Here is a 12,311-nt window from a genome sequence, read left to right as displayed (position 1 = left end):
TACTAGGAAGCACGCATGCCTTCAATCCCAGGAAGTGATGGCAGGGCAGAGAAAGGTATGTAAGGCTGAGGAGACAGGAACTAAGACAGTTCAGCTGAGACCCTTTCGGGTGAGGACTCAGAGGCTTTCAGTCTGAGGATGTGTGCATTTGGTGAGGTAAGAGGTGGTGGCGGTGGCTTGCTCTGCTTCTCCGATCTTTCAGCTTTCACCCCGATACCTGGCTCTGGGTTTTCTACTATAAGACCATTTAGAAATTCGAACAACAGCTTTGAAAGGGTAGATACTCATTTATGTAAAACAATAACAAATGTGCAAACTGTTAGAATAAAAAAATACCTTTTCTGAGAGGAAGGGGGTCCCCAGCCTGCCTTGCACAGGGATGGGGTAGCACCATGAGGGCACGGGGAGCAGGCCTCCACCGCAGCCTGTGGTGGGGTGCTGAGGTCTGTGTGTCATGGGTCAGTTTGTCTGTGCATTCTGATGTGCATTGGTGGAAGCCAGGCCTCTGTTCAGCGTCTGGCCACCCGCTGATGGCCCCGGGAAGGGGCACCACGGCTGAGTGGGGGACATGAGCGGCAGCACTGAGCACGGATGGTGGGCAGCTGGCAGCGGCCCAGGAGGCGCAGTGTCTCACAGAAACCGAAGGACAGGCGATCCCGCTCACAACCTGGGAATGGGAAGAGATGAGAAGGGGTGCAGGGAGATGGTTAGAAATCAGGGGGTCTGACACCCTGAACCACACCTAATCACCCAGTAAATCGGGCTGAAAGACCCCTCACCTCAGTAGCCTTAAGAAGACTAGCAGCCAGCAGGAGACCCCGTTTCTGAAGGAGGTCCCCAGAATCAGAACCCCAAGTCCTTAGCTATTGTCCCTGCCTCCCCTGCTCTTGGACTACTGACACCGTTGGACTTAACTTTCTAGAAGAAAGGTTCTGAGACCCCACGCTTGAGCACCTCAGGAGGCCATGAGATGCCCAAGAGCCTGCCCAGGAGTGCCTTCCAGCATCTCCATCCCTGCTCAATCATGGAACCCAACAGGACCAGGCCCACAACTTTATCTCATGCACTTGTGCCAATATGCATCCACTCCACCTCCCTGCCATCTTTAGTGCCACATGCCTCTGCGGTCACCACTGCACCACACCACCCTACCCACTGCCACCACTCCCCCCTCCCCCATGTGGGCCATATTCATCCTCAACTTTTGTGTGGCAGGACAGCCACCCATTTGGTTGGGTCATGAAGCTCAGAAAATTGGACTTGGCCAGGGCCACAAAGGTCATCAGTAGGCACCTAAGGCTGGGTGTGGACCTCTGGGGACGGACGGCACAGGAGAGGGTGACTTTTCAAGCCCTGACTGTCAGGAGCTGGGGCTTGGCTGGCTCTCCTGGGAAAGCTATTTTGGGAAGTGGCTTGCCTCCAGACCCTTGGCTTCTCTCCCAGTGCTACTGCCTTGCTGTTGCTGCTGCTGAAGCCACAGCTGCCCAGACCCCTGCCTACTTCAGCAGACTCCCTGGGGAGGAGGAGCAGGCGAATGGCTGAGCCCTGGGCTGGGACATCCCCAGGTGCAGCAGAGGGCACAGGGCTGCAGAAAGGCTCCCCGCCCTACCTTATAGGCAGCAATTACAAACTCCATCAGCCTGCACACTAGTTCCCCTGAATGACCTCAGGCAGGCCGAACTACTAGGTGAAGGTTTCCTCTTGATAACAGCCCCCACCTCCGTGGGGAAGGCCACATGACCAGGCACATCAGCTCCTTTGCCACAGTGATCACACACCCTGGAGTTTCCAGAATTTCCAAATGTCCTGTTGTATAATCCCACAAACCATCAAAACATCCTGGAGGCTCCAGGAGCTTGGGATCCAAGATGCTTCCCTGATTGGCTCCCTTCGCTAGGGGCAAGAAATTCTTCACGTGGGTGAGCACTGTGTAGCAGCCTAGCCACTTCCACGAGCCCCTGCTGAGCCCACCCTCACCGTCCCCCTGGGAGACCTTTCAAGGCCACAGCCTCCTAAGCCACACTATTTCTGGGGGAGCTTCAGTTCCTGCTCTGCACCACCTGGGACCATAGCCACCCCTGAGCGTGGCGTGAGAGACAGAAGAGCCATGGGCACCATCAGCCCCGAAGGCAAAGCCCTGTGGTACAGCACCCGGCATAGCTGTGCTGATGTGTCTCAGAGGGAGAGATTCGGGGAATTTATGAGAGCAAGACAAGCAGGGATGGAATGGCTTGACAAACCCAGGCTCGCATTTCCTCAGCCCCGTGAGGCAATGGGATTTGGGACAGAATGGCACAGCCGTGGCCACTCGGGTCAGTGAAGGCTGGTAGTGAAGGCTGTGCAGAGCAGGGAGAGGCAGATGAGGGCTGACACCCACCAACTGTCCTGGGGATAGATGCGGCAACCCAGTAGGTAAATGCCAAGCTCCTGGGTTCCCTCAAGTGTCAGAGGTGGCCTCAGACTCCCCTGCCTTTGCAATGGAGGACAACAGTGGCTGCTGAACGTGGGGAGGGTAACGTGGCCTAGCCTGCGCTAAGCAGGGGCCCTGGCAGGACTGAGCCCTTCACCCTCAGACCCCACCAATACCAAAATAAGGGTTGCCAGCCCCTTTATGCAAGAGGAAATGACAATCCAGGTAGGGAAATAGAGCCCAAGACTACGCAGCTGGTGAATGGGCGCGCCCAGATGTGACTCAAAAGCCACACTGTTTCCTGTGTTCCTCACTGCTGGGGACAGCTGGAGCCTCAGGAAGGAGGTGATTTTTTTTTCAGAGCCACCTCTGGCTCAGACCTTTGCTCCATACTGGCCCAGCTGGCCAGGAAGCCCATAGACAGCGGCAGCAGGACCCTGGGAGGGAGTCTTTCCTGGGGCTCCACTGCTCACTGCAGGCAGTTATCCTCTGAGGAAGAGGCAGTGCCCAGAGCCCAAGGCCATCCTCACCTCACTGTGGGGACCAAGACCCCAAGGGAGAAAAGCAATCCACAACTGAGAGGTCAGGGGCCTCCTTCAACTCCCCAAGGCTGCCTGCAAGATGCCTATGTGGCTGGGATTCCCCCTGGCTGATTCCCAGTTTTGGACCTTGGCACCCTGTGGCCTCCCAGTTACGGTGACTATGTGGTTTGAGCGAACTGTAAATAGAACAGCAGCTACTGTGGGACTGACATCCGGATGATTCTCCAGGTCCCAGCCATCCTCCCCACCCCCACCCCACCATCCCCAGGGGTAGGGAGACACTCACGTGGGGGTTCAACCAGCTCACAGTCCTCAGTGGCACATGGCCGTGAGCTCTCGGGCCAGGCCTCGTGGCCACACTGGTCACTGTCTTCCTCTGCCAAGCCTGTCTGAGTGTTCACACATTTGACCAAACGACGCTGAACACCACCACCGCAGGGGGCTGAGCACTGCACAGGAGAGAGAGGGCAGAAGGTCTGCAGGACCAGCCATCACAGTCAGGGACTGGCTATCGCTGGACAGCACCACCCTCCCGGAAGCCATCTCTGATCCAGTAAAGCATAGTGCTGAGCCCCCCTATCCCTGGAGGCATCTCCTCTTGCATCAAGGGCAAGAAGAAAGTAAGAAGGAATGCCAAACTCACCCAAGAGGCCTGGGCAGAGAGGGCAGAGACTGGAGTGAGACCACAGTACCCAAAAGACACAGGAGATGTGCTGCAAGCCATGGGCAGCAGAGGGTCTCCGCCAGGGTCCCCACCCCGAGTCAGCCTGTCCTCTGGTTTAATTTGTGCTGGCACGGTCTAGGCTCCATGTTCTTCACTTAATTTGTTCACTGCTCCTCTAGGCTGCCCCCAATTTAAAGGTGAAAAGAAAACGGCCCCGCAGGGCCACGCTCCTGCCCAGACAAGGAATCACTGAGGTTCCTGAACCAATCAGCTCCCAGCAGGCCCAGCAGAGAGCTGCCCTGCCCTTGGGGCCCCTCTCCACTCTGCTTCTGCCACACTTGTCCTTGTGCCAACCCCCCCCAAGTGTCCCCATCAGGGCTCAGCACTCTATTCTCATCATCCCTCTCTTTGGCATCGCTGACTGACTCCTTTAGGTATCCATCCAAAGTCTCCTCAGAAGATTTACCCCACATAGCCATTTTCCCCATCTGATTTTCCCTGGCAAAGTGTAAGGACTTCATCTGGTCACTACTGTATCTTTTTTTTTTTTGGTTTTTTTTTGAGACAGGGTTTCTCTGTAGCTTTGCGCCTTTTCCTGGAACTCACTTGGTAACCCAGGCTGGCCTCGAACTCACAGAGATCCACCTGGCTCCGCCTCCCAAGTGCTGGGATTAAAGGCATGTACCACCACCGCCCGGCCACTACTGTATCTTTAGTGGCCACAGAGAAGCCAGCACACAGCACACCCTACAACCCATCCTTCGAAGCCTAAGGACCAGGCGCTATCTGCCAAGGATTGATCCCAGTTCCTCCCCAAGGAACCCCGCTCACCTGACCCCAAGGCCCCACCACCCACTGCGTGCAGGGGTGGGTGTTGCAGGGCCTGGTGCTGTTGGGTCTCAGCGACTCCTCACAGAGGCCTGGCTCTGGGCATGTCACCAGCCGCTGCTGTTCACCACCACCACACGCCTCGGAACACTGGGAGAACAGCAAGGCATCAAGTATAGCCAGGGTCTGAGGGTGTCCCCAGTCCCTACCCCCCAGACCCAGGCTTCACCTCTCTCCAGGAAGAGGTATACCAGCTGAGGCAGGGCTGGGTCCCACAAAGCTGACGGGTGGGTGGCTTGGTAGGTCCAGGCTGGCAGTGGAAGGGCCGCAGTGGCCGGAGGTCCCGTGTGTCCACACAGTGTACATCCCTTGTAGAGGAACCTCCACCACAGTTGCGAGAGCACTGGAGACCAAAGAACACGGGTGTAGACACAGTCTAAACCCATGTATGCAATACAACCCAGTGAGGTTTATGGTACAGCAGGGGTAGACCTTCCAGCCTGAGCCAAACAGCCCCAGAAGACTTGGACACCGGGTGACAACCCCAGAGGACAGGACAGATGGAATTAGGGTGAGCCAATGGTGGGTGGTAGGAATAGAGAGGAAGGTCAGCAACATGAGCAGGGCCCAGGGAGACGAGGACAGATAGGATCAGGGTGCAGATGGTTGCATGGTGCTCACCGTGCCCTGCTGGTCTCCAAACCACATCCACAAGACCCAGGGCTCCCTCCTTACCTTACTCCAGTTGCCCGCACGCCAGGCAGCACAGGGCCTCAGGTGACAATGGCGAGCTGGCTGGGGACGGCTAGAAAGGATGCAGTCCTCATCACGGCCAGAGCTGCAGCGCACCAGCCTCCAGATGGCGCCCAGACCACAAGTGGTGGAACACTGTGGGCCAGAGATGCTGTCTGTAAGCCCAGCAGACCCTCACCGGGCCAGCCCCACCTCAGATGACCCCACATCTTTATCTGTAAAACAGATCCTCCACCCACCTCCCAAGAAGACTGTGAAAGAACAAGTCAAATGTCACCAGCAGTTAACCATCCCTGCTCCCAAGAGCCCTGTAGACCCACCTACCTACCCTGCTATCCTGTGGCTTCTCACTAACCAGGGAAGTCTGGGCCCTAATCCAAGCAGCTAAATGAGTAGGAATTCAGCCTGTCTCTCTCCCCCACAGATTATGGATCTCTCACAATGAGAATCTAGAGAAGAGGCACGGGTCATCTTTTTTCCATACAACTCTGACTATTATGGGATTCCTAACAAAAGAGGGGGAGGCTTTGAAGAGTGACAAAGGGCAAAGCATCTGGAGAGGCCTGGCTATGTCTCAGCTAAACCTGCCAAGCCCTCCCAGGCAGCGCTGGGTCTGGAATCCATGGAAGGAGGCCTTCTTTAACCTTACTAATATGACATCTCCATTTCTGGGGCATGCAGGTCAGTTTGAGGACACTTCTCCCAGCTGCACTTAATTTATAGTTACTGACTTTTCTGAAGGTGGCCCGGGAATGGCCCTCCAAGGACTCAAAAACTCAAGCAGATGGGGCCCCTCACTTCACTTCCACGTCACAGTTGAGAAACTGAGGCCCAGTGAGAGAGACAGACTAGCCTCAAGGCTACTGGAGAGCTGGGATAATACTCTTTCTGCTTCGTGGATCCTCAGCCTACCATGGCTGTCAGTCAACTAATCCCAGGAACCATTATGCTGTTCTCCAAGGGAGGCAGGATGAACACAGCTGGGTCTTGCTTTGCTTAAAACTGAGTCCCAGGGTCCGACTCAAACTTCCCACCATCCCTGGTGCTCTACAACTCACCTGGCTCCAGTTGCCCACTTGCCAACTGGCATTCTTGGCAAGCAGTGGATCTGTAGGGGAGCGATCCTCCACTAGGCTGGGCTGCAAAGGCTGGACCTCGGGGTCCTCGCTACTGTTAGTATGAGTCTCCTGAGCTGGACTAGGCCGCAGCACAGGGCTCAGGGTCCCTTCAGCGTTAGTTTCCTGTGGCTGGTCCATTGGTCCCGAGCTCCTTAGATCAGTTGATGCTGTCACAAGGAAGGTCCCTGGAAATGCCAGAGTTCTCAGGTTCTGTGAGCCTAGTCCTGGGGTTGGAATCCCTGGCTCCAGGGGGCTGTCCCTGTTCCAGATGCCTGGCACAGTGGCCACGGGAGGAAGGAGAGGAGGAGCCACCTCTATAGTGGGCCACAGCTCACCATGCACAGGCTTTAGGCCACCCTCTAACACTGGGTCCCAGGCCACAGGGCCTCCTGTCCACACCTCCACCATACCAGGACCAGGAGAGGCTTCATTAGTGCTGATGGAGGATGAAGAGGGCTGTGTGGGGATAGGGCTTTGGGGCAGAGCTGGTGACGTGTGACCCAAGGTGTTCTCATCTTTGGAAACCTTGTTCCTGCCAGACCATGGAGTGGGTGGCTGGCCCTCCCTGTCTTCTCTCACTAGTAACTCATCAGGGTTTCCAGGGGCAACAGGTGTCACCATGTCATCAGCTGAAGCAGGGGGCCAGGGCAAGCTGGGGATCCCAACTTCGGGGGCCTCCATGGGAGTATCTTCCTCAGACAAGAAATTGGCCAAGGGGCTCACAGGGGTCTGCTCTAAGAATACAGGTGGGGAATAGCTAGCCTGGCTGAGTGAAGGACTAGGGGACCAAGCTCTCTGGACCCCCTCTTCCTTAACTCCAGAAGTCCCAGCAGTAGGCACTGGAATATCTGAGGTAGGTTCAGTGGGTCTGATGTGGGGTGGTGCCGTCCAACCCCCTGTATCAACCAGGTCTGGATGGGGTTCTTCAAAGGGTCCATAAGACAGGTCTTCATGGAAGTTAATGAAATTGTAGTCATAATAGAAGTCATCCACAAACACAGGCCCCGGCTGATCCGGTTCCAGGTCCTCCTCATCAATGGCGTTGCTGATGCTGACTGGCTTGGGTGAGGATGCCGGTGAAGGGCGTGGGGACAGCCGATGTGGGATGAAGTCAACCTCATTGAAGAGCTCAGGGCTGGAAGAACCACTGCCAGAGCCATCTGTGCCCGTCATGTACATGGGGCGTGGGCAGGGAGGCAGAAGACAAATGGCCTCCGCCAATGGTCGCTCAACTTCATCACAGGGGACATCAGTATTATTGATGCAGAGGACACTTCGTTGCCGGATGCCGGCTCCACATGTCACAGAGCACTGAAAAGGAGGCCACAGCTCAAGCCAAGATGGGGCTTCTGGGGAAGCTGGGGCGTGGCAGCAGAGCCTGCCTACTGCTGGTATCATAGTGGCAGAGGTCCCAGCCAGCCCTCTATGGCCATGCTTAGTTCAAGATGATCGTCAGCATGTCTGGGAATTCCTGACCCCCAAGGCTTTTGTGAACAGTGTTGTCCCAGGAATGCCCCGGACTCCCTCCCACCCCAGGTAACAAACAGTAAGGATTCTGTGCAGATTATCTAAGGCAATGGTGGTACCAAAGTCAGGTCCTCTTTCCTCCTGACACTTACCTGAGACCAGTTCCCCACACCCCAGGTGGCAGGGCAGGTCACATGACGGTTGCATGGAGTTTCAGCCAAGGGACGAGGAAGATGGTCACAGGCAGGTGGCTCCAAGGCTCGCTGCTCATCCAGCCCTACACTGCGTATGCAGAGCACAGCCCGGCGAGAGACACCTCCAGGTCCACAGGATCGGGAACACAGCTGCCACTCCCCTGCCCACCACCTGGAACGGGGCACACGTGGTGACAGTGTGACATTAGCACCTATCTGTCATGAGCAAAAGTGGCCATGGCATAGCTTCAGGCTATTTGGGTGCAGACAGGGCTGAAGGGAGAATAATTTCCAGAGAACCAAGCCCCAGGCTGGTGCCCTGCCCCTCAATCCCACCCCCTTCACCCCAGGGGCCTGGACAAGGAATGATCGAGAGTGTCAGTGCTGGCACCAGCTGCCCAAGGGCACTCCAGGGCCGTGCTAGGTCCATGGACTGATGCCTCTGACTTGGGAAAAGAGGCCACAAGCAGTAGCTATCGGGATCCGGATGCAGAGGCAGGAGCAGGACACCTAGGAACTGGAAGTCTGGCTGGGGACGTAGGCTTACCTGGCGGGACAGGGCTCCTCACTGCACTTCCTCTGGCGGTCATCCGGCCGGTTCAGATGTTCACAGTGTTCCTCATCCACAACTCCAGCCTGCCTCTCCATGCAATACAAGCTCTGCCTCTGCACACCTGGAAGCCATGGGGGTTCAGCCCGGGCCTGGCACCAGGGTGCCTCAAAAGACATACACACATCCGCTCTGCCCAGACCCCCACAGAACAGGGTTCCACTGCCTCTGTCAAGGTGAAAGCAGGCCTCCACGACTTCCTCCCACACCCTCCCAGCCTTCCCTCCATGACACCCTGTCCTTGGAGGCAACAGAGGGGCTAGGCGGCCCACCCCACTGCTTCTTGGCAGTGGCTTCGGACTTCCAGCTCTGTAAAATGGAAGTAAATAACAAGACCCACTTTAAAGCCCTGGGGTGACCATGACGCGTGATCACACATACGCAAGCTCAGCCTAGGGCTCAGCGAGTGTGGGTCTCACCTGTGCCACAAGTGACAGTGCACTTGCTCCAGGGCCCATAGTGCCAAGAGAACTCGGGTGGCTGGACTTCATCATGGCTGTCCCTGTGGATGGTATACTCGTAGTGCACCCCAGGGTTGCTCTCCTGGAACAGCAGCTGGAACAGGCAAATGGGGCCTATTAGCCCAGGGACCCTTCTCCATCTGCCTAGCACCTGCGCCGAAGGTCATCCCCAGCCACCTCTGTGAACTCAGCCATACTGGAGACCTACTCTAGAGTCGGGAAAACTGAGGCAGAGGTTCAGAGGCCCCAGGAGCTGAATCTGGCCCAGAACTATACCCTATGTCAGCCCTAAGGTTTCCCATGTTTATCCTACCTTGGGGACCACCCCGGTTATTCCTCCCATCCTGGCCTCGAGAGACAAGTACCTGGATCCAGACAGGCTCATTGGTGGGGCCTGGGGATGTGAGATTCTCCCAGTTGCCTGTACGTGCATAGGTGAAGGTAGTGCCCGCCACCTGGTAGTCCCCATTCCACTGGATGGTCCAGCCTCCATTGAGGAAGTACTTATCTGGGTCCTCACTCCGCAGGGCCAGGAAGTTGGCAGCCTCAGCCACCTCCTTAATGAGGATCTCTCGGGCTCCGGCTGGGATCAGCCCTATATCCACGTACCCTGTTGGCAGTGGTTGTATACAGTGTTTGGCCCCGGGATAAGCAGTCAGCTCTCCCCCACCTTCTTGCTTCCTCTTGTTTCTGCTGATGACTCCACCATCAGCTCAGGATTCTGAGTCCCCCCCAAAGAGCAGGTATTGTATCTACTCTGGGTCACTGAGGCCTCTGAAAAGGCCCACAGATCCTTCCCCTCTAACCCATGGCCCAGCATCATTCTCCTGGAAGACTGAACTGGTCTTTTTCACAGCCTTATCCATCATCTCTCCTATCCTGGAAAGCCAAAATGCTTGGGCCTTTCTCCCCTTCTCTAGTCAACCTGACTTCTCTCTTTCCATTGTATAACCCCACTCTTGGGTATGCTCAGCAGTTCTCCATGCCATAAAATAGACACTATTGTTATCCCCATTGTACAGATGAGGAAAAGAAGCACTGAGGTTAGGTAGGTGCTCTGCACAGGCTTCTAGGGGACACAAGTCAGCTCTGGGAAAGAAATGTAAGCTGTGGAGCCCAGCATTATACCCTCACAGCCCACCTGCCTTGCAGGGCCAGGCTCTACCATAGGCTCTATCTGGGGTTCTCCTCACCCAGTCTCCTGAGTCCATCATCATCCAGCTGAGTCTCCACCTCCTATGGAAAGCCTTCCCTGACTCCCCAGGTAAGACCTTGTAGCTTGGTGTTTCCTTCCCTCCCTGAAATACACAGCCTACTGCATTCGTCATGGTGAAGGATCCGTCATCCTGTAAGCTCTTCACCTAGGTGTCCCCCATAGTTGGACACACAGTTGGCACTTGAGTTATATCTGTAACTCAGACTCCAAGGCTGAGGTATGGTACTGGGAAGGTCTCTGAAGCTTCAGAAGATAGCAGCCCTCTGAAAGGACTACAGACCACTCACAGCCTCTAGAATAGAAGGACCCTAAGACAGGTCTTACTTGACACAGGGTCTCACTGACTTCTCTAAGGATCCTGGCCAGACAAGGAGACCCCTGTCTGCCATGTCTAGTCTAGGCAATGACCACGGGGACAGAGCATAGGATTACAGGCACACATTGGCAGCCCGGCAGTCCCAACCATACCCAGGCCCTCAGCCTCCTCGAAGGTCCTGCTCACGGTGTGGCAAGTAGAGCCATTGCCCTGGCATACACCACAGCGGTCCTCCATGGCACCAGAGTCGATCTCAAAGTCGCAGCCCACATTCTGAAACAGAGAGGAGGCCCTTTGTGCTGGCTGCCAGCCCCCTCTGGGTGTCCACCAGGGTCCAGAAGAGAGACCCTAGGTGAAGGTCAAGAGCGCTTGCTTGGGTCCTATCACAGTCATCCTGCCTGACACACATGAGCTCCTCTTCCCCTGATGGGAAAGGGGGACATCAGTTCATGCCTTAAAGAGTGTTAAGAGCATCACATGAGACAAAAGGCACAAAGTCTCTCTCATATAAGGCCACAGATAAGCATGGAGTCTGGCACATGGTGGAATATTCCAGAAATAAGATTCAATATCAAAGACACTGGATTAGCACCTCTTTCCTAGGCCTCTTCAAAACCCAGGTCTTTAGCACAGTAGCTTTAAAGGCAAGAGGCAGGGTAAGGAAGGTGGCTGGGCACTGGGCATGAAAGGGTAGAAATCAGAAGAACTGTTTCCAAACACAGTGCTTTCTGCAGGCCTAGAGCCTGGCACAGCACCAGCACCACCTTATCAGCCCCTTCCTATCAGAGAGGAGGCAGTTGCCTGCATCCATCCAGGTTCTAGTTTCACGGCTGGGGCTGAATAGGCAGGCATGCTGGGATGAGCAGTAGGCAGCTGATGGAGACAAAGGGGTAAGATGGTAGTGGCTGAGAATATGGAGCCAACTGTGGGGTGTCCAATGCCAGAGACAACAGGGCATAGAGGCTTTGTCTTAGAGTCAGGGGGCAAGGGCAGGGGCTGGCATGCAGCCTGGAGAAAGCCAGGAAAGACCTAGAGGTGGATCCACAGCCTGCCAGCGAGGCTAGGAAGCCTCTTACTACCCCACACACCTTACAGATGCCATTGATGCAGATGTCACGGCTGACCCGACCTTGGTAGCAAGGGGTGCCATCCACCACAGCATCCCTGAGCTTCTCTGTATTGGAGTGGTTGGAGGGCCGGCAGTGCAGCTCACAGGGGCTCTCTGAGGGGACAAGGGGAGGACTCGTGGAGCGAAAGCCAAAGAGCAAGCGTCACAGAGGCCGCCAGGAAAACTCCCTCATCCTCCATAACACATCAGTAGCAGGCCAAGGGCATCTGGCAGGACTGATAGCTACCTGCAAAGCTGCAGACTGAGAAGCTGGGAATGAACAGCTATCTCAAACAACAGCAGGGAGCAGCCAAGGGCTGAGGGTGATATCTGGACTCTATAAGTGGGCCTATGTCACTGGGGCCCATACATCCCCCACCCCTGGGCCTCAGTGTCCACAGGACTCACCATCGTTGACCACAGGCATCCATGTGTGCAGTTGGCCCTTGTAGAGCATGGCATCAAAGTGGCTACACTGAGTTTGGCGGAAAGAGGGGCGTCCAGCAGGGCAGGCTGGCAGGTTGCAGAGCCGGAACCGCTTCCGCTCCCCTACACAGTACTTGCCTCTGTGCTTAGGCCTATGAGAAAAGCCATGGGGCTGTGAGCATGCTGTTAGTACCCAAT

At 55.8% G+C, this 12,311-nt stretch overlaps 1 protein-coding gene across 1 annotated transcript in view; it reads right to left on the bottom strand.

Annotated features, from left to right (window-relative positions):
• Window positions 1-269: 269 nt before the first annotated feature.
• Adamts7 (ADAM metallopeptidase with thrombospondin type 1 motif 7) overlaps window positions 270-12,311 on the bottom strand; it is a 51,502-nt gene continuing 39,460 nt past the window's right edge. Inside the window, exons 12-24 of the mRNA XM_036191713.1 lie at window positions 12,096-12,265; window positions 11,668-11,801; window positions 10,732-10,852; window positions 9,413-9,657; window positions 9,006-9,141; window positions 8,524-8,650; window positions 7,935-8,148; window positions 6,256-7,626; window positions 5,180-5,332; window positions 4,674-4,847; window positions 4,448-4,594; window positions 3,239-3,401; window positions 270-667 (exon numbers count right to left, since the gene is read on the bottom strand). Coding sequence (XP_036047606.1) covers window positions 510-667; window positions 3,239-3,401; window positions 4,448-4,594; window positions 4,674-4,847; window positions 5,180-5,332; window positions 6,256-7,626; window positions 7,935-8,148; window positions 8,524-8,650; window positions 9,006-9,141; window positions 9,413-9,657; window positions 10,732-10,852; window positions 11,668-11,801; window positions 12,096-12,265 — 3,313 coding nt within the window. The 3' untranslated portion in view covers window positions 270-509. The remainder of the gene's footprint in view (window positions 668-3,238; window positions 3,402-4,447; window positions 4,595-4,673; window positions 4,848-5,179; window positions 5,333-6,255; window positions 7,627-7,934; window positions 8,149-8,523; window positions 8,651-9,005; window positions 9,142-9,412; window positions 9,658-10,731; window positions 10,853-11,667; window positions 11,802-12,095; window positions 12,266-12,311) is intronic.

Source organism: Onychomys torridus, chromosome 7, assembly GCF_903995425.1.
Source record: "Onychomys torridus chromosome 7, mOncTor1.1, whole genome shotgun sequence".
In the NCBI taxonomy this organism is placed as follows: Eukaryota; Metazoa; Chordata; class Mammalia; order Rodentia; family Cricetidae; genus Onychomys; species Onychomys torridus.
Note: the sequence above shows the minus strand (reverse complement) of the source record. Positions and strands in the feature narration are given on the sequence as shown.